Below are 26,941 nucleotides of genomic sequence, written 5' to 3'. Positions count from 1 at the left end.
TTTATGACAAATTAAAGACAAGTTACAAGAAGGAAGGCCACAGGATGTTGGGAGTTTTCTAGAAAGGCAGATTAAAATAAAGGGTTCAAGAGAGTCCTGAAGATGTTCCTGTTCTTTTGTTTGTTTGCTTAATTTGGAAAACTAGCAAAATTCAAGGTTTCTATTGAAAAGTATTAGAATAATTTAGAAAGATTCTCCTTATTGCAAACAGGACTATGGTATCATCTATCTGAACCCCTACTTACAGAGTGGGGATTTGATCCCCTCGAGTCGTAGGGGGCTGGAGATTGCTGAACTATATAGATCGGTGGCCCAAGGCAGGTGTCTCCTCACCTCTGCCCCTTTTCCCAATTAGCTGATAGCCTTCCCATGTAGGAATGGGGTAGGAAATGGGTAGGACTGGCTGTTAAATCAGTAATGGAGGTGTGTAGTTGATAACACGCCTATGTTAGATATGGATGGCAGAATCCATTTAGCTTGTTTTCCAGGAGCAGGGAAGTCGAGAGCTCTTACTCTTGGTTATTTGAACCCATTCTTGTTTCAAGAGTGTGTGCCTCTGTAGGCTGAAGATTTAAAGCTTGGAGATGGTCTTGGAGGCTGCAGAAGGGTAATCTGGGAGTGGGAAGGCTAATGTCATACACATTTGTTCTTTGACATTTGGACATTTAACTTTTAAACATTTCAAGAAACTCCCTGTAGTATTCTAGGGTAAAATGAAGAAATGTTGTCACCTTAGTAAGTTCCTTCCTAAAGAACCTAGATTAGTCCTTTGACGGACATAGTTTAGTCCTTGAACCAAGGACAATGGAGAAGAAACAGTCTGTCTTTCCACCTTGATTCAGGTCATCAGATCTTTTCCAGTTCAGGAGTCAAAAATTATGTCAGCCATTTATTGGATTTTTAATTCAGGCTTCAGGACTTCTGGTGAAAAATTAACTTCAGGCTTTGCCAGTATATTGGCTGTCACCCTTTGTGGGAACTTAGAGCATATCTCCATTGACTAGTTCATAGATTGGGAGAGGTGAAGACAGAAATAGAGAACTGACAGCTTTTCTAAAACAGGCCAAATTTTAATTATATCAAGAATCTTCATTTAATACACAGATAGCTGACCTTTCACTCAGGTTTTTGGTTGGTTTTTTAAAGAAATGAAAATTTTTGTTGCCTATTTTTACTCTAAAGGCATTCCAGCAACCCTGGCGCTGACAATTCATGGCCTGTATCAGAGGATGAAGACTTCCGTTCTGATACCAAAGTAAGGTGCTCCTTCATGAAATTAATGTTCCTGCTCTTAAAATTTAGTAGTGGTCTAGCTATCGTTGTTTTATGTTTATAACGAAAAATTAGTCAAAGCAAACCATTTTGGTGGAAGTATGATATGTTGCATATTTTTTAACTTTAAATATTGAAGGTGGGGGGGCTGCGAAATATATAGTGATAGAAAAATTATATTGGAGGAAAGTTTACCACAAAAGAGGAGGTAGGAAATTTGATCAGAGATAAGGATTTTTAATATGACTTCTAAATCATACCAGCATGATTTTTATAATACACATGTCTAAATGATTCTTTAGTGGATCCCATTACTTACTGTAATAATCAAGAAATCTTGGTGTCTCTCAGTTCCAAAACTATATATTATATAATATATAGTTTTTTTTTCTCCTTGGACTGCTTTTATTTTGGTATCATATTGTTAGGAGAGAGTTTTATTTTGTTTATTTCTAACTTGGTTAGAAATAATATTTATTTGAACTGAAATAATATTACAAAATGTGTAATTTTAGAAATTTAAATTGTCTTTCTCAAAAACTGTATTGCAAAAGGATTCCATTGTGTTTTAAATCATTCCATTGAGAGTCTTTTAAATTATTTATTTAATTAAAGAATACATGTTTTGCTTAAAATAATAACCAGCTCTAGAAGCAGAAATTCTTAATAACCAAATAGTAAAATATCAAATTTCAGAAAATTTGTTGTTGCTTTTTAAACTTTTTATTTCAGTTAAAATTAACGTTCAATATTGTATTAGTTTCAGGTGTACAGCATGGTGGTAAGAGATTCATATAAATCACGAAGTGATATCCCCAATTAGGCTAGAATTCCCATGACATCATATATAGTCATTATAATATTATTGACTGTATTCCCTGTGCTGCATTTTGTATCCCCATCACTGTTTTGTAACTACCAGTTTGTGGTTCTTAATCCCTTCATTTTACTACCTCCCCACGCCCACCACAGCACTGGTAATCATTAATTAGTTTGTTCTCTGTATCTATTAGTTTCTTTTTTTGTTCGTTTGTTAGATTCCATACATAGGTAAAACCATACTGTATTCGTCTTTCTCTTTTCAACTTACGTCACTTAGTACAATACCTTCTAAGTCTACCCATGTCAGTGATTTTTAACTGGTGTGCAGCAAGAATTTTTAAAACATGCAATGCTGGACTATTTAGTCATGACCTCTTTTCTCTTAGATTGTCAAATTTTTTAAAATGGCAAGAGTCAACACAACAATAGCCATCTGGAGGGAAAGAATCAAAATGATATCTGTCTTTGTCATATCGGCAAAAAATATATTTTTGGGTGTGCCACAGAACTTGAGTAATTAGATTATGTGTGCCATGAGATGGAAAAGGTTGAAAATCACTGTTTCGTGTTATTTCAAATAGTAAGATCTCATCATTTTTTATGGCTGAGTAATATTCCATTGTATGTATGTACCACCTCCTGTTTATCCAATTGCCTATTAATGGACATTATAGTTGCTTCCATATCTTGGCTAGTGTAAATAATGATGCAGTGAACATAGGGATGCATGGATCTTTTCGAATTAGTGTTTTGACTTTCTTCAAATAAATACCCAGATGTGGTATTGCTGGATCATACTGTTTTCCACAGGGGCTGCTGCAATTTATTATCTTACCAACAGTGCACCAGAGTTCCCTTTTCTTCACATCCTCACCAACACTTGTTTGTTGATTTATTGATGATAGACATTCTGACAGGTGTGAGGTCACATCTCCAATTGGTTTTAATTTGCATTTCTCTTAGGAGTAGGGATGTTGAACATCTTTTCGTATGTTCCATTGTCCATCTGTATGCCCTTGTTGAAGAATTGTCTATTAAGATTCTCTGCCCATTTTTTAATTGGATTGTTTATGTTTTTAATGCTAAGTTTTATGAGTTCCTTATATATTTTGGATATTAACCCTTTATTTTGGATGTATCATTGGCAAATATCTTCACCCATTCTTTAGGTTGTCCTTTTTTTTGCTGTTGATGTTTTTTTTTTTTCCCTGTGCAAAATTTTTTAGTTGGATGTCACATATATGGGTTTTGTTTTCTTACTCAGCCACACTATGTTCTTTGGAGTATTTAATTAATTTACACTTAAAATAATTATTGATAGTTATGTAGTTATTTCCATTTCATTATTCATCTATATATTTTTTTTCCAAGAAATCCCTATAACATTCTTGTAATACTGGTTTGGTGATGATGAACTCTATTTATTTCTTGTCTTTACGTCTCCTGTGATTCTAAATGATATCCTTGATGAGTAGAGTAATCATGGTTGTGGTTGTAGGTTCTTGCTTTTTATTACTTCGAATATTTTGTACCAATCCCTTCTGGTCTGCAAGGTTTCTGTTGAGAGATCAGTTGACAGTTTTATGGGAACTCCCTGGTAGGTAACTAAATGTGTTTTTTCTTGCTGTTTTTAGATTCTTTTTTTTTCTTTTTCTCTACCTTTATCATTTTAATTATGTTGTGTCTTGGTGTGGGTCTCTTTGGGTTCATTGGCGGGGGGGCGCCCTGTGCCTTCTAGATTTGTATGTTTATTTTCTCGGTCAGGAAAGATAAGCTTTTAGTTATTATTTCCTCAAATAGCTTTTCAATCCTTTGCTCTCATCATTCTTGTACCTCTATATGTAAATGTTCTTATGCTTGATGTCACCCCTGAGGTCCCATAGCTATCCTTATTTTTATTAAATATATTTCCTTTGTTTTATTGATTGGGTGTTTTCCACTCCCTTGTCTTCCTAATCACTGAATAGATCTTCTGCATCATGTAATTGGCTGTGGATTCCAGCTAATGTATTTTTCATTGCAGTTATATATCTTTGATTTCTATGTCATTTTCATTAATTTTTAAAAAATATTTTACATATTTATTTTATTTTTTAAGTATATTTTATTGATTCTGCTGGTATAGTTGTCCCAGTTTCTTTTCCCTTTGCTCCCCTCTGCCTAGTACCACCCTTCCCTCCAGGAATCCCACCCCTCTTAGTTCATGTCCATGGGTCAATGCATATAAGTTCTTTGGCTTCACCCTTTCCTATATTCTTAACTTCCCCCTGTCTGTTTTGTATCTACCAATTATGCTGCTTAATCCATGTACCATTTCCCCCTTTCTGCCTCTTCCCCCTCCCAGCTGATAACCCTCCAAATGATGCCCACACCTATGATTCTGTTTCTGTTCTGGCTGTTGGCTTAGTTTGTTTTTGTTTTTATTTTTTAGATCCTGTTGTTGATAGTTGTGAGTTTGTTGTCACTTTAATGTTCATAGTTTTGATCTTCTTTTCCTTCAATAAGTCTCTTTAGCATTTCATATAATGATGGCTTCGTAATGATGAACTCCTCTAGCTTTTACCTTGTCTGGGAAGCACTTTATCAGCCCTTCCATTCTAAATGATAGCTTTGCTGTATACAGTAATCTTGGTTGTAGGTCTTTGCTTTTCATCACTTGCAATACTTCTTGCGAGTCCCTTTTTTTTGATGTTGTTTACTCTTTTTAAGTGTATTTTATTGAATATATAGTTACAATAGTTCCAATTTTCCCCCCTTTATTCCCCTCTTCCCAGCTCCCCTTCCCCCCAGCAATCCCACCACCCCCAGTGCATACCCATGGGTCGTGAATACAAGTTCTCTGGCTTCACCCTTTCCTAAATTATTCTTTCTTTAAAAAAAAAGTTAATTAATTGATTGATTGACTTTCTATAACAATAAAAAACAATCCCCCCTCTCAGACTTAAGACCCTTTATAATCTCGTGCTACTCTAGCTGCTTCAAGCTGGACATGGTCGTCATCCTACCTACCCTTGGGTCCAGAAATGCCTAATAAGAGTGGAGGTGTGGAGGGGAAGGTGGCCTTCCCACATGGGGAAGGATCGTTCAGACTCCAGGTCGGTTGGCTGTCCCCGGACAACGGCATACTTGGTTTAACAGGTTGCCATCCTTGTTGTATTCTGGGGGCAACAGATTTGGCAACAGGGTTAAAAGGCATCATTCAATCCATAACCACTAGATGACAAAAGGCAGGGATTAATTTTTCAATGTCCCACATTAGAGAAAAAAAAAGGGGCTTCTTTGGAGGAAGGCGTGCAAGACACATCGCACTTGTCCAAAACCCTTATGCCCACTATACTTAGTTTGGGCTGAGGGGAATATTTTAGGTTTCCCCCCCTCTCAGTCCTCTGGACCCTTTCGGTCCAAGCCATTAGTGTAGAAAAGAGAAACCAGTTTAAAATTGAAGCCCACAGACCACCCCATGCCTCACCAAGCCAGCCACTTAGTTCAGCCAAGCCATTGAGTCTCAGGAAGCAGCGCTGCAGACAGTATTAAGTGAGGCCTATACGTACAGACAATCACTCAGGTAATGAGATCCCAGGCTTATGCCCTTTGAAAACAAAAAACATGTTAATTTATGTAACATAACCCACAAACAAGTCTCTAAATCTTTAAGACTGTCTTATGGGAAAGACATCCAGTTTCAGGGCATTTGATATTCTTTTTGCCTGTAAATTAAGCATCTCTGATGATGCCACAGACCTAGTATAACTTTCAAATGAAAACAAATTTTAAATGAAACGAAACTTTAAAGACGGTTAGCTGCACTACTTTATAGTTTACCACTGAGCATTGTGATTTTCCTTGAATAGTGATTTTTCTCCTTAAGATTACCCTCCTTGTCATTAAAGGGATTGCATTAAGTCCAATTTTAATTTATCCTGTTCGTTTGCATAAACACAACAAGAGCAGCAAATAAATCACTTATGATCTTTATGTCTGCTTTGCTGGAACTTACACAAGGAACATTTACGGTGATCTTCAGTCTGTCCTTCAGGGCACAGAAGCTGAGCCACATACCTGCCATTCAGCTTTGCCTGTAAACACCTGTCTTTTCCAAGTCTTTCAGGTTTTCTATTTTGCCTTAAGGTCCCTTCTAGCCATCTTTCAGGAAAGCAACCTTCGTTCCTTCCCTGGAGAGATTGCCATAGACCGCACTACCAACCCAGGTACCAGGCCTTTTTTCTCGAGGGTTTTTATTACCTTCTAAGGTCAACCTTAGTTCCTCAGGGTTTTTTTGGTAGCAACTAGAGCCCAAGCATCTTTCCTTTAGGCATGACATTCCAGTCAAAGTCTTGGTCAACAAAACCTCTATTAACAACTGGTCTTATTAGTTTTATGCAAAGAACCTTATGTCATTACTTCTTCAGGATGCCAGATTCTGGAGGGATAAGGTAGGGAGAAAAATATACAGTGTGAAGGAAAATCCTTGTCCTTCTAATATTCACTAAAATTGCACTTCCATTTTTTATTTTTTATTTCCCCCCCATTAAAAATTTTTGTTTGTTTTTCTATTACAGTTGTCCCGTTCTTTTCCCTATTGCTTCCCTGCACCCTGCTCACCATTTCTCCAACAGTCAATCCCCACCGAGCCATCCATGTCCATGGATCATTATACTTGTTCCCGGACTAGACCCCTACCCCCCTCTACTCCCCTATGCCCCCCCACCAGTCTACTCCTTGTTTACATACCTCCGATTCAATTTTGCTTGTTTGTTTGTGTTGTTCATTAGTTTCCTGTAATATAGGTGATAGCATAAGGTATTTTTCTTTCGTTGCCTGGCTTATTTCACTGCGCATAATTCTCTCTAATTCCATCCATGTTGTTGCAAATGGTAGAAGTTCCTTCTTTCTTTCTGCTACATAGTACTCCATTGTGTAAATGTACCACAGTTTTTTTGATCCACTCATCTACAGATGGGCACTTACGTTGTTTTTAGCATTTAGCTATTGTAAATAGTGCTGCTATGAACATAGGGCTGCATAGTTTCTTTTTTTTTTTAATGTTTTTTATTGATTATATTGTTACAACAGTTCCAATTTTCTCCTCCTTGCTCCCCTCCACCCAGCACCCCCTCCCCCAGCAATCCCCCCCAAGTCCATACCCCTGGTTCGTAGAAATTAACTATCCCCCCCCCTCAAATATTAGGACCCTTTGTAATCTTGTAAAGGACAATGGGCAAAGGTCTCAGGCTCCTCTAGCTGCTTCAAGCTGGACATGGTTGTCGTCCTACCTACCCTTAGGTCCGGAAAACCCCAATAAGAGTGGGGGTGTGGAGTGGAGGGTGGCCTTCCCACATGGGGAAGGATCGTGCAGACTCCAGGTCAGTTGGCTGTCTCTGGTCAACGGCGTGCTTGGTTTAACAGGCTGGTGTCCTTGTTGTGTTCTGGGGGCAACAGATTTGGCGAAAATGGTTAAAAGACATCATTCAATCCATAACTACTAGATGACAAAAGGCAGGGATTAATTTTTCAATGTTCCATATTATGGGGGAAAAAAAAGGGCTTCTTTGTAAGAAGGTGTGCTAGGCACATCTCACCTGTCCAAAACCCTTTTACCCATTATACTTAGTTTGGGCTGAGGTAAATAGTTTAGGTTTCCCGCCCTCTCAGACCTCTGGGCCTTTTCTGTCCAAGCCATTAGGATAGAAAAGAGAAACCAGTTTTAAAGTGAAGCCCACAGACCACCCCCTTCTTCACCAACCTAGCCATTTAGTTCAGCCAAACCGTTGAGTCTCAGGAGGCAGATCTGCAGAGAGGATTAAGTGAGGCTTATGCGTACAGACAATCACTCAGGTAATGCGATCATAGGCTTATGTCCTTTGAAAACAGAAAACACGTGTTAATTTATGTAACGTAACCCACAAACAAGTCTCTAAATCTGTAAGACTGTCTTATTGGGAAGACATCCAGTTGCAAGGCACTTGAAATTCTATTTGCCTGCAACTTGAATATCTTTGATGATATCACAGACATGGTTTAATTTTCAAGTGAAACCATATTTTAAATGAGAAGAAACTTTTAAGACGGTTAGTTGCCCTATTTTATACTCTACTACTGATCATTGTGATTTTCCTTGAATAATAATTTTTTTCCCTAAGGTTACCCTCCTTGTCTTTAAAGGGACTACATTAAGTCCATTTTAAATTTATCCTGTTCATTTGCATAAACATAACAAGAGCAGCAAATGATCATTTATGATCTTTAGTTCTGCTTTGCTGGAACTTACCCAAGGAATATTTGGGGTGACCCTCAGTCTGTTCTTCAGGGCACAGAAGCTGAGCCACATATCTGGCATTCATCCTTGCTTGTACACACCTGTTTTTTCCAAGTCTTTCTGGTTTTTCATTGTGCCTTAAGGTCCCTTCTAGCCATCTTTCAGGAAAACAACCTTCAAAAGAATCTGTGCACCCCTGTGTTCATAGGAGTACTACTTACAATTGCCAAGTGCTGAAAACAACCTAAGTGCCCATCTGTTGATAATTGGATCAAAAAACTGTGGCACATTTACAAAATGGAATACTATGTAGCAGAAAGAAAGAAGGAACTTCTACCATTTGCTTGAACAACATGGATGGAACTAGAGAGAATTATGCTTAGCGAAATAAGCCAGGCAATGAAAGAAAAATACCATATAATATCACCTAATACAGGAAACTAATGAACAGCACAAACAAATGAGCAAAATTGAACTAGAGGCATGTATACAAGGAGCAGACAGTGAAAAGAGGGTCGAGGAGAGGGAGAGAAGGGGGTAAGAAGGGGAAGGGTTTAGTCAAGGAACATGTATAAATGACTCATGGACATGGACAACCGGATGGGGATTGACTGGGAGAAGGGGTGGGCGGGGTGGGGGGAAGCAATGGGGAAAATTATGGGACAACTGTAATAGAAAAACAATAAAAATTTTTTTTAGAAAAAGAAATGCCATTGGTGTTTTGTTAGGGACTGCATTGACTCTATAGATTGTTTTGGGTAGTCTGGACATTTTAATGATGTTAATTTTTTCTATCCGTGAGCATTATATATGCTTGCATTTATTTGTATCTTCTTCGGTTTTTTTCTTCAGTGTCTTTTAATTTTCTGAATACAGGTCTTTTATCTCCTTGGTTAAACTTATTCCTAGGTTTGTTTGTTTTTTTAATGCAATTGTAAATATAATTGTTGTCTTGATTTCTCTTTCTGGTAGTTTATTATTGGCATATAAAAATGCAATCGATTCCTGAATATTCATTTTGTATCTTGCTACTTTACTGGATTCATTAATCAGTTCCAGTAGTTTTTGATGTAATTGTTCAGGTTCATTTTATTTTAATTTTTTAAAATCCTTACCTAAGAACATGCTCCTTGATCCTAGAGAGTGGGAAAAGGAAGGAGAAGGATAGAAAGAAAAAAACATCAATTTGAGAGAGAAACATCGATTGGTTGCATCTTGTATACACTCAATCCAGGGACCAACCCACAAACTGGGTATGTGCCCTTACCGAGAATGAAACGCACAACTTCCAGTTTACAGGATGATGCTCCAACCAACTGAGCTACACTGGACAGAGCTCTTCAGGTTTTTTATGTATAGTACCATATCATCTTCAAATAATGATAGTATCACTTCTTCCTTTCCAATTTGGATATCTTTTATTCCTTTTTCTTGTCATATTGCTGTAGCTAGAACTTCCAATACTGTGTTGAGTAAAAGTTGTGAAATTGGACTTAAAAAGCACTATAATATGAGATGAAGAGTATTACATAATAATAAAAGTATCAATGCAATAAGAGGATATAATCCTTATAAACATTTATGCATTCTTTATATATTTAGGACCACCTAAATACATAAAGCAAATCATGATAGGCATTAAGGGAGAGATCAACAGTAGGGGACTTTAATACCCCATTGACATCAATGGATAAATCTCCCAGACAGAAAATTTACAAGGTAGCAGCAGCCTTAAGTGACACATTAGGTCAGATTAATTTAGTTATTATTTTTAGAGCACCACCCCCAGAGAATTAGAATATACATATTTTAACATGCTCATGGAACATTTTCTAAGATAGACTACATTTTAAGCCATGAAACAAATTTTAATAAATTATAAGAATTAAAACTATATCATGCATGTTTTTCTACCACAAATTACAAGAAGAAAACTGAAAAGCACACGAACACCTGGAAGCTAAGTAATGTGCTACTAAACAATGAATGGGTTAACAATGAAGTCAAGAGAGAAATAAAAGATACCTTGAGACAAATGAAAATTCAAAACAATACAAGCCTACCTCAAGAAACAAGAAAGATTTCAAACAATTTAACCTTACATCCAGAGGAACTAGAGAAAGAACAGTAAGCAAAGCTAAAGTGAGTAGAAGGAAGAAAATAATAAAGATCAGAGTAGAAATAAATGAAGTACAGTGTAAAAAATCAATACAAGATGTCAGTGAAACCAACAGCTGGTTCTTTGAAGGGATAACCAAGATTGATAAACCTTTTACCAGACTATTCAAGAAAAAGAAAGGACACAAAGAAAGAAAATCACAAACGAAAGAGAAGCGACAGCTGACACCACATAAGTAAAAAGGGTTGTACGAAAATACTAAAAATAATTATATACCAACAAATTGGACACTCTGGAAGAAATGTATAAATTCCTAGAAACATAAAAATCTCGCAAAACTAGATCAAGAAGAAATAGAAAATCTGAATTGATGTCTTACTACCAATGAAATTGGATCAGTAATCAAAAAACTCTCAACAAGCTAAAGTCCTGGACTAGATGGCTTTACAGGTTGATTTTTCCAAACATTCAATGAAGAACTAACACTTATCCTTCTGAAACTATTCCAGAATATTCAAGAGGAATGAAGACTTCCAAGCTCTTTTTACAATGCCAGTATCATCCTGTCTCCAAAACCAGACAAAGACATTCCAGTCAACGAAATTGTAGGCCAATATTCCTGATGAACATAGATGCAAAAATCCTCAATAAAATATTAGCAAACCAAATTTGGCAAGACATTAAAAAGTATACAGCATGATCAAGTGGGATTTATTCCTGGGGTGCAAGGTTCAATATCCACAAATTAATGTGTTATACCAAAGAAGGATACAAATCATGATCATATGAATAGATACTGTAAAAGCATTTGATAAGGTCCAGTATTCAGTGATGACTAAAAAAACAAAAGTCTCAGCAAAGTGGAAGTAGAAGGAACATACCTCAACATAATAGAAACCATATATGACAAACCAACAGTTAATATACTTAATGGGGAAAGCTAAAAACACTTTTTAAAGGCGAGATCGTGCTTTACATTTTAAAATCATCAAATGGGCTCATCTAAAACACGTCTGTTAACATTGTTCTCTAAATAGCTACTCTGTTTGGTGCAGTAGCTGCAAAGACTTATGTAGAAGTCACAGGAGTTATTTATTCAGTCCCCTATGGATGGACAGCCATTGTAAACAATGATACATGGAACATCTTCAAGCTCTATTCTACATCCTGCTCCAGGGCAGAATGAGACTGAGCAGGGCTGGGAGGGCACACAGACTCCCTCTCCAAGTCCTCTTGAGTGCCTATCACAGTGCTTCCCTCTAGGGCTTGTTCAGGAATGGGGGACAAAAGGAAGAAAGGAAGCACAGGAAGGCATGAAATGGGAACAAGGAGGGGAAGGGATGGCAGAGCCACATGAGATTTTAGCATGGACACATATGCAAATAGCAAATGAATGAAATCACAATTTCTGATTTTTTTCTGATATAAAGGCATGCTGTCATAAAATACCAAGGTAAAATTACCAACAGAGTATACAAAATTATCTCTGAAAGATGATTTTTACTTTATAAAATATATCCAGCAATGGGTACATTTCATATTATTCCTAAGAAATTTTATCATCTTTGGTATTCATAGTTGTGAAACGTATCATGGAAATTCTTTCATATCTAAATCTTAGACATCGTGGTGACTTGATGTTTTTTAGTCTCCTTTTTATTCAGTCCTCCTTGATAATCACAGATATATTTGGAGACTTTAAATCTTCAACTTGGATGATTGTGGTTTTATTCGTTTTTATACTAGACTTTTTATACTTCATTAAGTATCATCCTATATGGAGTAGACAGGCAATTAGAGCCATTAATGTGCTATTGACAGGGGAATAAGAAAACCATGTGAATTTTAAAATAAGGTTTTATATTTCTCTCATACATCATAGTGGTACTTAAAAATGCCTCATAATTTTATAATCACGTGAGCATTTCTTCTACAATTTAAAACTTGCCTTTTAAAATTAATTTTTAAAAAGGAGTTTTCAAAAATTGTGAGTTGGTATTTTACCATTAAATTTTTTCATTAAACATAAAATGTTTATACTGAAATATCCCAGAAATATTTGCATATATTTGTAAAAGGGTATTTTATATTGTTGAAACAAATTTTGAAATGTATAGTTGAAAAATTGAGTTTCATGTGTTTTTTACCGCCTGCTCTTATTTTCAATTTCAAAATTTTAGAAATTCTGTGTTAGGTTTGCATTATTGAATTATATCAATTTATTATATTTTACAAATATCTATCTTCTTAACATCATGTGCTTTTCCTGAATAAAGTAATGTACTTTTACTTCAAGTGTATTTATCTAGATCTTTCTTCTAAGTCCCCTGGGTGACTCAGATTTGATATGTCTCAAACTGAAGACATTGCCTCTGACCCTTTCCTCTTTGTAGACCCTGTAATCTGTTCTGTCATCTGTTTTCCCATGCTCGTCAATAGCAGCACTGGAACACTGAAGTACGAAAAATCCTGGACCCCAGCCCTTCCTGAGATCACCACATCCAGTCGTTCACCAAGTTTAATACTTTCTACCTGCTGCCATTTTTTGTATCATTAGTTTACTTATTACAGTAATTTACTTGGTCCTTTTTTATTTTGAAGTACTCTTTTCTAGTTTTGGTCCCCTTATGTTCATCTTTATATTGCTTGCAGAGTGACTGCTCTGAAATATATCTGTGGTGATGTAACTCCTCTGCTTATTTAGTGTCTCTCCATTCCATTTGGACAAAATTCATATGCTAGCATGGCACGTGCCTATTTTGGTTAGGCTCTGATTTTCCAGTTTTCTCTCTCCATCCCATTTTCACCATTCCAGTTTTACCACATTCCTTTGGTACCCTCACTTACCTTATGCTTTTGCTCATACTCCCCTTTCTAGAATGCCCTTCATGCTCTCCCTCTGCACTTAGTACACCTTTCACGACACATCATTTCCTGAGCTTCCCTGGTACAAAAGACTAGTCTCTTTTGTGCCCTTACTGTAGTTTATTCAGTTCAGTTCTAAGACTAGCAAATGATACTTTCCTTATTGTTTTGTTGTATCTCTCCTTTTACTTGAATATTGGGGAAAATCTTTTATTCATAGTTCTAGCTTCTAGGTTAGTGCCTGTGATTTGATAGATACAGTAAATTTTTGTTGTCCTGCTGACTGAGTGATTGAGTGGTTGAGCAAGGCAATGAATATGACTTTTTCTAAAGTTTGGTTTTTGTTTTGTTTTTTATAGGGAAAGGAAACAGAGTCAGGGATTAAAGAAAAAGGAAATGGTATTGATATTATTGAAAGTGCTCCACAGAACCAAACAAATATTGACATTTTGACTTATGTTCATGGAGAACATAAAGACAATAATGATGGTAAGTTAGGGACTATCTGTGAATTTTTTTCTATGCTTAAGTGCTGGTATAAACAAATCTAATTTGTATAGATCCAAATATCCATTTTTTAAGGTGGTTTTTTATTTGCTATCTATTCAAAAGTATCTCAACTAATACCATCTTCTTCTTCCTGCAAATGCTTCAACCCCCTGAAAATCTTTTCTGCTGTTATTTTTATTTTATCGAAATATTCATAAATGGAGATAGACCTGTATATGTATTTTAAATTCATAGTAAAAAATATTCACATTAATGTATCTGTGACTACACTTTGTAGGTAAAGTGGCAGCATTAGGATTAGGAGAAGATGAAGATACAGAATTACTTTGGGACTCTGAGGTACATTTTTTTATTATTATTTTAAATATTATCATTGATGATGTTCAAATATAAAAGGTATGCTTTGACTTTATTTTCTCACCATTATATTTGCCCATAAAAATTATTTTCTTATATTTTAACCTATAATTAATAGGATAACTATGTGCTAAAGACAGGGTAAGGCAAAAGTACATTTACAGTTGTGTGTATTATAATTTATTAATTATTGTATTATTTTTCATACAAACAACTGAAAACCTACTTTTGCCGTACCTTTATAATAATACTGCATAGTACAATTCCATGAATTTGCAAGATGCACTGAATAAAATCAGTGTAGTATATTATAAATAACTAAGGCTTTGAAGTCATAGGTAATCCGTTTAGGTTCTGAAGTTAAGTTTCTCTGAAAACTAAAGAACTATTCCAGGTCAACCTATGGCCAGTGGATGTTACTGTGGTTTATACAGATACGTAAAACTAATGAGATTCAGATAGAAACAATTTGGATTGTAGTTTTTTTAATCACTTGACATTTGTAAAGATAATGCCTGGGACTTCAAAGAGTTGTTCAATTTGGATTGTCAAGTAGATGTGCAAGGAACATTTCCAGAGAAAGAAAAGCATGGTGAGTAGTAATAAATATGTAGGATTATAACAACAATTTGGCTTAGCGGTGTTTCGATAAGTAGCAGCCGTTTTCAATAGTTAAAACAGCATGCGTTGAGTACTTTACGGCAACCGTACTTGTAGTAACTTAGGTACAGAGATCTGATGAGCTGTTCTAAGGTGACAGTTGGGGAAAGACATACGAAGGGCCAGATCTCTTGGGTACAGACATCTGCTCCCTGATGATACAAACACTGTATTTGAAGTCTAAGGTCATGCTGGACCTGTCACCTAGTGGCTACGCAATCTTGGGGAAACATGTCTTAACCTGTTGGAATGTCATTGACCCCATTCATAACAATGGTACTAATCCCTACCTTTCACGTATGCGTGATGAACAAATGTGGTAACAAATGCGGAAAACACTTTATAAGCTGTAATGGGTGCTGTGGAAATGTAAGACTACGGTGATCACAGTGGTAATCTGTGACTCACTAAATACTGAGGACACTTTTTATAAACCTGAAGGACAATAAAATAGCAGTACTGTTGAGAAAAAAAATGGCAACATTAGAAAGGGTATGTAAATTTCTAATTTGAGGGATGTTAAGTTTTTGTAGGCTATTAATGGAGGTGTCATATAGGTATGTAGTACTTTGGTACTTGAGGCCTTCTTGATGAGCTCATACATGCGTTTTGACCTTAATTAAATTTATTATTGAACACCAACTATGTGTTGGGCAGTTAGATGCTGTACAAGTTGAAGAGTCAGGCAATAGTGAGTGGAGAGTAGAAAAACACATAAACAACAATCCATTATAAGTCACTATAAATGCTTCATATAAAGGCAATGGAGAATGTTAGGTTAGAAAATATTGGGGGAGTTTTTAGTTAGAATGGGAGTGGAAATGGAATTTAGGTGGTCAGAAAAGATCTTTGTGAGTGTGACAGAAACTTCCAAGCGAAGGAGCCAGGCATGTGAAGGTCTAGGAGAAGGACTTGCTGGACAGAGAGAACAATGGATCACATCTGCTCATCATTTTACTCTAACATCTTGGAATGACCTAGAAGCAGGAGGCAGGATAGCCATGTAATACCATTTTTATTATCGTGTTTGTGTGTAGAAAAGAATCAAAATGTGAATAAGTGCCTGGCACATTTTAGGTGATTGATACATAAATGTTCTTACTCTTCCCTTATTAAAGCTTACTATAATTTTTTGAAGAGTTACATAAAAACTATGCACTTTGCCACAATTATTTAAATATAATTCAAAGAAAAGTTTTTCTTCCTACTTTGCCATTTTATTCAACCATTTTTCCTATCAAAAATTTTATCAAATAATAGCTTTGTCTAAGCCCTAGAGTACCTAAATGAGGTAGGTTTTACAGTGTTTTGTTTATATTTAACACAACGCACTCCGAAGTTTCTTATTATGTCAAGTATCTTTTTTTAACACTAAAAAAATTCTGTTAGAAATATTTTAATCTTTGTTTTAAAAATAAAGATAGTAAAAAAAAAAAAAGAAAAAAAAAGCCCTATTAAAAGAGTTTAATACATCTTTTTTACAGTTTGTTCATCGCAGAACTTCTAATGTCAGGAGTCTTCACATTTCTAACACTTACATTTTAACATTCAGGGACTTGGAACTATCCCAAGAAATATTAGAAGCCTCGTAGATATTTGCATTTTCGTGACACCAAAATTTCAAAGTACTTTGAATGTAAATTGCCCTAGGTCTTAAAGGAAAAACAGTCACATCTGCAATCAAAATATAATCTTTGGGCAAACTGTTAGGGCTTAGTGATTCCTCTTCCATTTTGAGTTTTTAAAATAGTGACTGTATACAACGGGAAAAAAAAAAAGTAGTAACCGACTGTTTTAGAAATAGTCAGAAGTTCTGACCTAGAGCCTAAGAACAACTAGCATTAAAATATATATATACTGCTAACAAGTATGAAGTGCAAATAATTTGGAAGGGGTCCAGTGAATTAAGCTGAACCATCAAGTCCATGCCTACATATTCACGAAACAGCACTTTCATACTACTTAGCAAAGTATGGTTTTGAACAGTCATACATTCTAAGTAGGCATGTGGATTCCTTATGCTAAAAAGCTGAACTTATTCTCTATTTTAAGTAGGGCAAATTAGTCGGGAAAGAAAACATCAGTACATAATATTTAAAATAGAAAGCATAAAATATAATGGAATACATTATTATAGAATGTTTCTCTTCTGAGAAGACAAAATACATGGTTTTTCAAAAATGACAAATTTGAAGCAGAACTTGGTTGCTGACTTCAATTATAGCCAGGAACTGGCAACCTGTGCCCCTCCTTTGCTTCAAAAAATGTGTAAGAAAGAGTGATGAGATCAACATTCACCATCCTTGGATCTTCAGCAAATTCAGGATCAATGTAGAAAAACACTGGCATATCTACTTCCTCCTGTGGATTAAGCCTTTGTCCTTCAAAACAGAAGCACTGTATTTTATTGAAATACTGTCCAGCTTCAAATGGTACGACATTGTATGTAGAAATTCCAATTACTGGCTTGTCAGTAGGATTCTTAGCTTTATAAAATGCAAGTGCAGCCTCTCCAGGCACTACATATATTTCAGTTTGCTGAGGTCTGAAGTTCCACTGGAGACTTGCATGCACATCTGCATTAAAGGTGACTTGAATGATGCGATCCTTAACGGGCACCATATTTTTGGTCTGCTCTGATGCATGACCTGCTGCTACTGATTGTCCAAGTACAGTTGTCTAGCAATAGAGCCGATACGAGGGTACAGCGGCGTAGGACACCCCTAGCATGCCCATGGCGGCCGCGGCCACATACACACGGACGGTCTTGTTCCACCGCCGCTGTTCCTCCGGTGCACGCGTGTAAGGGTTCGTGCTCTTCGGCCGTTGGGACGGCTGCACGGCCAGGTCCCGGGCCAGGTTCGGGCGCCTCCATGTTACAAGTCGCCTCAGTCCCTTCTCAGCACCTCCTGTCCGCTTCGTCCTGGCTTGAGACACTTGTTAAAAGGGTATTTCTTAGATGTCCAGACAGTAGGGTAATCAGCTGAACTTGGGTCCCGGGAACCAGACCCCCGCAGTTGCATGCTCCGACCAAGCAGAACAAGGAACTTAACCTCACTGTTATTCCTTTGAGCAGTGACCTATTTCTTTGAGCAATGACCTGGGTATAGTGGAAAATTTTTGTCTACACAAGCTGTATTTCTGTCCAAGTTCCTGCACCTGAAATGCTTTATAAACCCCCGAATCCCTAAGGTTGGGGTTGTCCACCTAAGTCCGGCTTGTGGACTGGTCCACCTAAGTCCGGCTTGTGGACTGGTGGGCAGTCGCTGGCCAGATAATAAAGGCTCTTTAAATTCTAAATTCTAATTTGATTGTCTCCGACCGTTTGGTTCTCGCACTTGCTCCACAACAACACTGCTCGGGCCTCTGATCATCTTTGCTGAGCGTTTGGTTCTCGCACTTGCTCCACAACAACACTGTCTGCCCTCTCGGCAAAGATGATCAGAGGCCCAAGGGGGCTCCACCGCCAGCCACAAAAAGCGACGCACCTCCATCCCGGACTCCAGAGCCCTCCCATAGTGTCCGGAAAAGTAGGACTCTTTTTTTTTCTTTTTCTTTTTAAAGATTATTTATTTATCTTTTTAGGGAGAAGGGAAGAGAAGGAGAGAAACATCAATCTGTGGTTGCCTCTCTGGACCCCCAACTGGGGACCTTGCCCACAACCCAGCCATGTGCGCTGACTGGGAATAGAACCAGTTACTCTTTGGTTCGCAGGCCAGCACTCAGTCCACTGAGCCGCGCCAGCCAGGGCAGAGATATTTTAAAACTTTTAGCAAGTATACTTAATAGATAATTTGTTTTAAAAAGTACTCCCCCCAACTGTTCTCTTATTTTGGTGGAGAATACTAAGTAGAGGTAGGTATTTTGAAATTAGTTCCTTGTTAAAATGTACATATACATCAGTACTTTATCTAGGAAAGGATTTTCTCTGGCTTTTCAAGCTCAGTATACTGTCAATAGCCAAATGAAGACAACAGAAAGCTTGATCTAGAGAACATACATGACGTTTTCTATTTAAATGTTTTATTCAATACATGTTTCTCTTATTTTTAAGTCTGATTGCTTTTAAAGTAGGAAATTGAGATATTTTCTTAGAAAGAGGTTAGGAAGTCTTTATGTAACTCATTATTGATACACATTTTAGGAGAATTTCCCTGCAAGTCTTCCACAGAAGGATGTTGATAATTTATCTGAAGTGGTAGATCAGAGAGGAAAACTTAAACTACATGATCAAGTAGAAGGTAAGAACTGCATTTTATTAAAAAGTCCTTTGACAGAATGTTGATTTAAAACATGAACACATATATTCTGATAGTCAAAGAAAATCATCTGTTACATGCATAGTAAATAAAAAGAAAAGTGAGAACAAGTTGTAAATCTTATCAGGTATCAGCAAGAGATTAAATTGAGAGTATCACTGCGGGAGCCAAATTATTTGTTCCATTTCAAGATTCTCTGAAACCTGAGGAAAGGGAGGATTCAGGAAGAGGCAAAGAATGAAAAAGGGAGTGAAGAATGAGAAAGGCAGAAACACAGGGAGTAAATGAAGGAAAAAGAAGCTGGCGTATACAGGGTGGGGCAAAAGTAGCTTTACTGTTCTGAGTATGCGAAACAATTTATTCTTCTGTTATTATTTATTAATTGTATTACTTTCCATGCAGACAACTGTAGACCTAGTTTTGCCCCACCATGTTTGGTGGGAGGTGATAAAATAAAATACCTGTTTAGGAAAAAGAAAGCAGAGTGTTTGAAATGTGGGAAGAATATAAAGAGAGCTTCCAGTACTGAAACTTCTCAGAGAAGTACAGCAAAATTTTCCCACTCTTACTCTTTTCCTCACTATTGGGAAGGCATTGCGGATGACGAAGAGCTGTGTTTTATCTACCATGGGTGAGCATAAGTGTATGTGGTCAGCTCGAAATGTCTCTATTCTTAAGTCATGTAAAATGTTACTACGTAATAGGATGGTATTCTGTAATCCAAGATGAGGGCATCGGAAAGGAGAGACCAGGGTCAGTAATGGGGAGATCAAAGAAGTTAAAGCCTGATGAAAAGTCCACTAGAAAGTTTATGACTTCTAATGCAGTTTCAAGTCTAAAGAAATGACAGTATGAAGCCTGGTATTCTGCATTGTCACCAGCTCTCAGGTGACGCCAGTGCTGCTTGTCCTCAGGGTATGGACTTCTCTCCAGAGAAGTCTGGAAGGAGGACAGCCTTGGATAGATAGTTTAAGACATGAAAGGGTTAATGAAATGCATTGTTTTTATTTCTGAGCATGTCTGTGGCCACCGAGAAGCAAAGAGATGAAGAAACAGAAATGACAGATGTAAGATCCTACAACTAAACAGAGGAAAGAAGAAATAGTGGGGATAATCCACAAGAAGAATGGGAAAAGGAGAAAAATTGAGACCAAAAATCTAGAAATTACTTTTGAAGAGGAAGGGGGTATAGTGAACAGACAGAGGGTAGGGGAAGAACCGCATTACCTATTTAATTTTGGAGTGGATGAGGACATTTGAGAGACCTCACCTTAGGCTGTAGGATATTGGCGGTGAAACAGAAGATGAGATCGTTGCTGCTCCTGAGAATACTGGAAGCAGGAGGCAGTGCTAGTCCTGGGGTGAACTGTAGTTCCTCATTTATCCTCCTCGTGATTGTCAGGCATCAGAGGTATATGCTACACTGGCATTTATTGTTCCAGTGAAAGTAATTTGAATAAAGAAGCATTGGCTGTGTTTTTAAGGTAGTTCAGGTTTGGTAAGACAGCTGTTTAATAAAACTCCTTTAAAGACTCGCATAATATACCAAACTGATTTTGGACAGAAAAGAAATTAGAGTTTATTCTCTAAGGGCTACACTTGTTTCATACGTGTTTTCATTCATTTCAGTAGGACTAGCCTTCATTCCTTCCCCATCTTGATTAAGTCCCACTGTTATTTCTGTAAGCTGTTTATAACTATAGCCCTGAACTGAGCCTCAGAAAGATTATCTATGTGCTCATCCATTAATTCGTGTATTTGCTTTCTGGTCAGCTGCGTGATTGGTATCTCTATCATTATCCCTGCCATCCTGGCAGGTTTGTTTACCTTTCCTTCTTGGGCGGGGCTGTCACACCTCCTACGCTATAGGGGGCAGAGCCCCATGCTCTCATCACTAACGGGCAACCCTCCTCACCACACTGTGGTGCTTTGTGTGGGGTCGAGAGTCCAAGATGGATTCCTGCTGTTTACTCTCTGCTGAGAGATCGGGAGCCTCCGTCTCCGTCCCCACGCCCTCTGAGCCTCACAGTCCGAGGCAATTGGGGTCTGCCTTCCCCGGGTTGGAATCGAGAGCTGACGGGTCTGGACTGCAGCCGGGGGTGCTCCCCAGGTGCTTCTCACCTCCCCTTAAACACGGGTGCCTGTGCTTATCGCAGTCCCGTCGCTCGTCGCTGCTGCTGCCACTGACAGCACGGCTTGATCTCTCCACCCCAGCTTTGCCTCTTCTACCCGTCTGGACGAGCACCACTTGTTTATAACTTCATATGTAGCTTTATTTTCTGTAACTTCTGGTTATTTCTGGTTTTGCAGTAGTTGTAGTCCTTCTTAGTTGTGGAGGGAGACAGAGCGTGTCAGTCTAGGCCTCCATCTTGGCCAGAAGTCCTACTCTAGTTTCTTTTTTTTTTTTTTTTAAGTATATTTTATTGATTATGTTGTTACAGTAGTCCCAATTTTGTTTGTCATTTCTTAATGTGGACACTAAGGTCACTGATTTGAGACCTTTTTTTTTTTTTTTCTAATAGATTTTTAGTGCTGTAAATTTCACTGTTAAGTAGCATTCCACAAAGTCTAATATATTCATTTTTATTTAAATCCAGTTTAAAATACTTTTCAAATTTCTCTTTTCATTACATCTTTGACTTAAGGGTTCTTTAGATGTATGTTACTTAGTTTCCAAATACTTGAATATTTTCCAGAGGTATTTTTCGTTTTGATTTTCAATTTGATATCTTTGTGGCTAGGGTGAATATTTTATATGACTTAAATCCTTTTGGCTGACTCTTTCTATTAAGATTTATTTGATGACCCAGAATATAGTTTCTTCTGGTAGATATTTCATAGGTACTTAGGAAGAGAAGTGTGATGTTCAAGTCTACTATATCCTGGATGATTTTCTGCCTACTTGTTCTATCATTTATTGAGTGAGTACATTTAAAATCTCAGACTGTAATTGTGAATTTGTCTGTTTTTCTCTGCAGTTCTATCAATTTTTGCTTCATGTATTTTGATGCTGTTAAGTGCGTGATCATTTAGGATTATTATACTGCTTATTAATTTATCATTATGCATTGATCTTTCTAATTACTGATATTATTTTTTGCTTTGAAATCTACTTTGGTGTTAAGATAGCCACTTACCTCAGTCTTCTTTTGTCTGGTGTTTGAGTCTTATTTCTTATTTCTAAGCTTTTACAGATTTTGTGTCTTTATGTTTAAAGTTCATTTCTTATAGGTGGTATGTAGTTGGGTCTTGGTTTTTTATCCAGTTGCGGTTTTTAGACAGTTTTAATTTAATGTGATTGGGAGTACAGTAGGTTTGAATCTGTCGTTCATGCTGTTTGATTTCTTTTTGTCCCATCTGCTCTTTGTTCCTATTTTTATCTCTGTCTTCTTTCAGATTAATCGAGTGATTTTTATGATTTAGTTGTATGTCTTTTTTTGGCTTATTTGCTATATAACTCTTGCTATTATAGTGGTTGGTTTAGGGTTGCTTTATGATAAATGACTAAATTATCACAGTCTACTTTCAAGTAATATTATAGCATATCATATGTAATACATAAGAACATGGTAATAAGTTACTTCAATTTCTTCTCTACTAGCCAGATCTGTCCTAGATCTGTGGAATTATATTTTTCATTGAGTTTAGAAAGTTTTTGGTCATTGTGTCTTCAAATATTTTCCATCCCTTCCTCCTGCTTCTTTGGGAATTACACATTAGGCATTTAAGTTTTCTCACAATTCACTGATGAGAAATTTACTAACTTTTATTTTGTGATGTCTAATATGCATTTATTTCCTTCCAGTATATTTTTCATGTCTGACATTATAATATGCATCTTTTTAAGTGCAATTTATTTTTAAATAGCTTTCATGCCTCTACTTATCTTTTTGAGCTTTGTTTGGGATTTAGTTAAGTTCCTTATAAACAGTTTGATCCTTTCTGGTCTTGCTCTGTCAATGTTAGGTCAAAACAGAGCAGTGCTTTACCAATGGCTACTCTCCACTACTGAGGCAAGACTTTTCTGCCTGCTCTGTTCATTGGCCTGTGAGTTATGAGGTTTTTTTTTCAGCCTGGCTAATGGAAATAGATACCATTCTTGGTTCTTTGTGAACACCAGGTTACTGCTTCCTCCACTCTTTTCATATATTTGTTTTCTCTGGTCTGTGGTGATTCTGCTCTGCTCCCTCTTCTCCAGGATTCCAACCTGTGACCTCTACCTGCCTGAGTTTCATCAGACCCTCAGCTTCATCACCCAACCCAAGGAGTCTGGTGGACTCTTGCCTCAGTTCTTTCTCCCTGTGTTGTGGCCTGTAAATTCTCTAAAGGCAGTGAACTGGGACATTCACTTCATTGGGCTCACTTCATTTGTTTCAGGCATCGTTGTCCTTCATTGCCTGAAGTTTGTTGTCTCGAAAGTAATTTTTTTAGTGTACTTTTTCTATTTTGTTTTTGCTTGTTTCATGTAGGAAGGTAAATCAGTACCTATTACTCCATCTTGTTAGAAGCAGATTGCATAGAACTTTGGCACGTGCTGTAGAGTGTCTAGAATGTTCTCCTTCCTCCTTTGCCTGATTGCTTCCTGCTCATCTTGCCTTTGTCACTGTACCCATCTCTTCTTTGGGGAAATCTTCTTGGGCCCAGTCTAGATTGAATTCTATTATATGATCATAGAACTCTAATTTACTTACAATATCTACCTGAATTTATAATTGTCATTTAATTTGTCTTTTTCCTCCAATAGACTTTAAACAAGAGCCAGGAGTCTTGTCTGCTTTATTTGCAGAGCTTAGTATATATAATCTCTTCCACATTGTAGGTACTCAATATATATTTGTTCAGTATATGAATGAATGTGAAAATGCACAGTCCTTTAGAAACAAAAAGTACTCAAATGTTTTTCTATTTTTGTTTTCTTGCTGATGCAGATTCTGTTACCTTATTGAAAATGCAAGCCTCATTTCTTCCATATAAAAGGTTGCTAGAACGGAAGACGAATCATCGTGAAATACTTAAAGAAAATATTAAAAATATGGAAAATAGGGTTAGTGTACTACAGAAGGAGCTCTCAGAAACAAAAGAAATGAAATCACTGTTAGAACATGAAAAAGTACAATGGGTACAAGAACTCAACAGCTTGAGGTATTGAATAGTTTATTTTTAAAGAAATATTTAAATATTTACTTTTATTTTTATATACTCTTCATATTTGTAGGAAAAGTTTTATAATTGCCTTCATACCAATTATGATTTCACAGGAAAGAACACGTCTTCACTACTATGGGGTATGACATTTTTGGAATAATATAACAATTTTTAACAGTGCATACTTCGAGTTACAAGATAATGTATATTTTTTAAATCATTATTTGCATTACCATATAGAAGTCCATCATATGGAAACCTCATTATTTATTTAACCAGTTGAATTTTAGTAGTTTTTCATTATTGTGTATTATAATTAATCCTGCCAGCAATGTCTGTTATATAAGTCTGTTCCTACATTTTTTGATTATATACTCTAAATAAAATTTTTAATAGAGTCTTATTTGGTTAAGTGTAAGAACTTTATAAAAGGATCTTTGTTCATATTCCTAAATTGTTCCAAGACAGTTATATTAATTTGCACTCACATCAACAGAGTATGAAATGGCCATTTTTATCAAGACAGAAAAAAAAAATGTTTTTAACTAATGCAGTTTTAGTTTTAATATATGCATGGAATGGAGAAGGATGACTGATTAGTGTGTTCAGCATCTTTCTTACACTTAGATGACACTAACTTGAAGGTCTGTACTAAAAGCATATATTATTCTTTATTGTTGATTTAATTAATTCTATCTTATTCCAAAGGGATTTTAAATGGATGTATAAAATAGATAATAATGGAAAAGATACATTGAAAAGGTTACAAAAGAAGAAACATAAAAAGTGTTAAGCAACAGACTTCCTAGCCTAGTCTTAGATTACAGTATTCAGCAGATATATCTTGTGTAAAAGACTTCTACAGATGCTGTCCTACACTGTGAATCATTTTTAGGAGTACCCGTGATATTTTGTGAAGCTGAAATTGTATTTCTAGAGAATTTACAAACCTGTTTATAGAAAACCACTTCTCTTTCTAATTAGTAACTATATCATGTGTTGTCCTAATGGAGGAGTAATTATGATTGTGCAAAAAAGGATAATTTCAGTTCTACCTTTACTGAATAACTCCAAATTTTCTTTTCTACAGCATTTACCACAGTTACTTCTGACTAAAACCTACTAAGTAACAAAAAGGTTTTAATTCTCATATATATGTATATATATATATATATTCCAAAAATTTATATGGAACCAAAAAGGCCTCAAATAGCTTCAGCAATCTAGAGAAAGAAAAACAAAGTTCGGGGTATCACAATACATATCACACTGTACTACAAAGCCATTGTATTCAAAACAGTCTAGTACTGGCATGAGAACAGGCACGTATATCAATGGAACAGAATAGAGAGCCCAGAGATAAACAAACAAATAAATATATATTTATATTATATATATGTATATAATTTCAGAAGAGATTGAAGAAATAAAAACATGAAACCTAGCAAGAAAAAATTTCAATAACAGGAATTTCATTATGATAATAAACCAGCATATGTGGAACCAGATCATAAAATGAACATTTTATTTTCTAACAAAATGAATTTTAAGATAAGTATATTTAACTGCAGACTTACATTAAAAGAGGAAAAAAAGAAGAGAAGAAGTATGCATTCATTATATGACAAAACAAAGGAGCAGTTAAGAAAAAGAGAAGAGCAATATACTAAAGAAGTTGAAATGAAACAACAACTTGAAACTGCTCATAGAACACTACAGATGGAATTGAAGGTTGTTAGAATAAATTTCAATCAGGTAAATTTATCTTTTGTAAAAATGTCTTATTTCTGTGTGTGTTTGTGTGTGTGTGTATGTGTGTGTGTGTGCAATGGCTAAACTTTCCTTTGGGGAGACAGAGCTTTGCCTTTTTAAAAAATATATCAATTAGAGTTTAAATTCAAATTCAATATTATTTTGTATTTGTTTCAGGTATATAGCATAGTGATTAGACAATCATATACTTTACAAAGTGGTCCCTCAGATTTCAAGTACCCACTTGGCACTGGACATAGTTATATATCGTTTTTGACGGTATTCCCTATGTTGTACTTTATATCACCATGCCTATTTTGTGACTACTAATTTGTACTTTTCTTTCATTCTTTTTTCTTTATTTTTATTGTTGACACTATTACAGATGTCACATTTATCCCCACTTTGCCCACATCTACCCAGCCCCCAAACCGTCTTCCCTCTGGCCATCACCACACTATAGTCTGTGTCTATGGGTTATGCATATATGTTCTTTGACTAATCCCTTCACCTTCTTTTTTTTTTTTTGTATGTTTTATTGATTATGCTGTTATAGTTGTCCCAATTTCTTTTCCCTTTGCTTCCCTCCACCCAGCAACCCCCCACCCTCCAGCAGCCACCCCCGTTAGTCCATGTCCATGGGTCATGCATAAAACTCTTCTCAACAAACCTCTGTCCATTCCACACCCTCCTACTATGCTTCTTAATTCCTGTACCATCTCCCTCCATCTCCCCGCTTCCTTCTCCCCACTGACCTCCCCCCACATGCTCCCCATACCTATGATTCTGTTCCCACTCTAGTTGCCTCCTTCGATTGACTTTGTTTCCATTCCTAACTTCTGTTGTGATAATTGGTTGTGATAGTTGTGATACCGTTTTCATTTTAATGTTCATAGTTTTGATCTTCTTTTTCTTAAATAAGTC

The 26,941-nt window shown here is 36.4% G+C and overlaps 1 protein-coding gene and 1 pseudogene across 1 annotated transcript in view; one reads left to right on the top strand and one right to left on the bottom strand.

The window, feature by feature from the left end:
• LOC150019788 (ankyrin repeat domain-containing protein 26-like) overlaps positions 1-26,941 on the top strand; it is a 74,430-nt gene that overhangs the window by 19,316 nt on the left and 28,173 nt on the right. The window contains exons 7-12 of the mRNA XM_090267371.1: positions 1,183-1,255; positions 13,694-13,823; positions 14,122-14,183; positions 19,006-19,102; positions 24,049-24,262; positions 25,837-26,020. Coding sequence (XP_090123497.1) covers positions 1,183-1,255; positions 13,694-13,823; positions 14,122-14,183; positions 19,006-19,102; positions 24,049-24,262; positions 25,837-26,020 — 760 coding nt within the window. The remainder of the gene's footprint in view (positions 1-1,182; positions 1,256-13,693; positions 13,824-14,121; positions 14,184-19,005; positions 19,103-24,048; positions 24,263-25,836; positions 26,021-26,941) is intronic.
• LOC150019789 (cytochrome c oxidase assembly protein COX11, mitochondrial pseudogene) lies at positions 17,068-18,355 on the bottom strand (annotated as a pseudogene).

This window comes from Furipterus horrens, unplaced genomic scaffold, assembly GCF_987537825.1.
Source record: "Furipterus horrens unplaced genomic scaffold, mFurHor1.1.pri manual_scaffold_2, whole genome shotgun sequence".
Classification (NCBI taxonomy): domain Eukaryota; kingdom Metazoa; phylum Chordata; class Mammalia; order Chiroptera; family Furipteridae; genus Furipterus; species Furipterus horrens.
The sequence above is the reverse complement of the archived record's forward strand: the minus strand, read 5'-3'. Positions and strand labels throughout refer to the sequence as shown.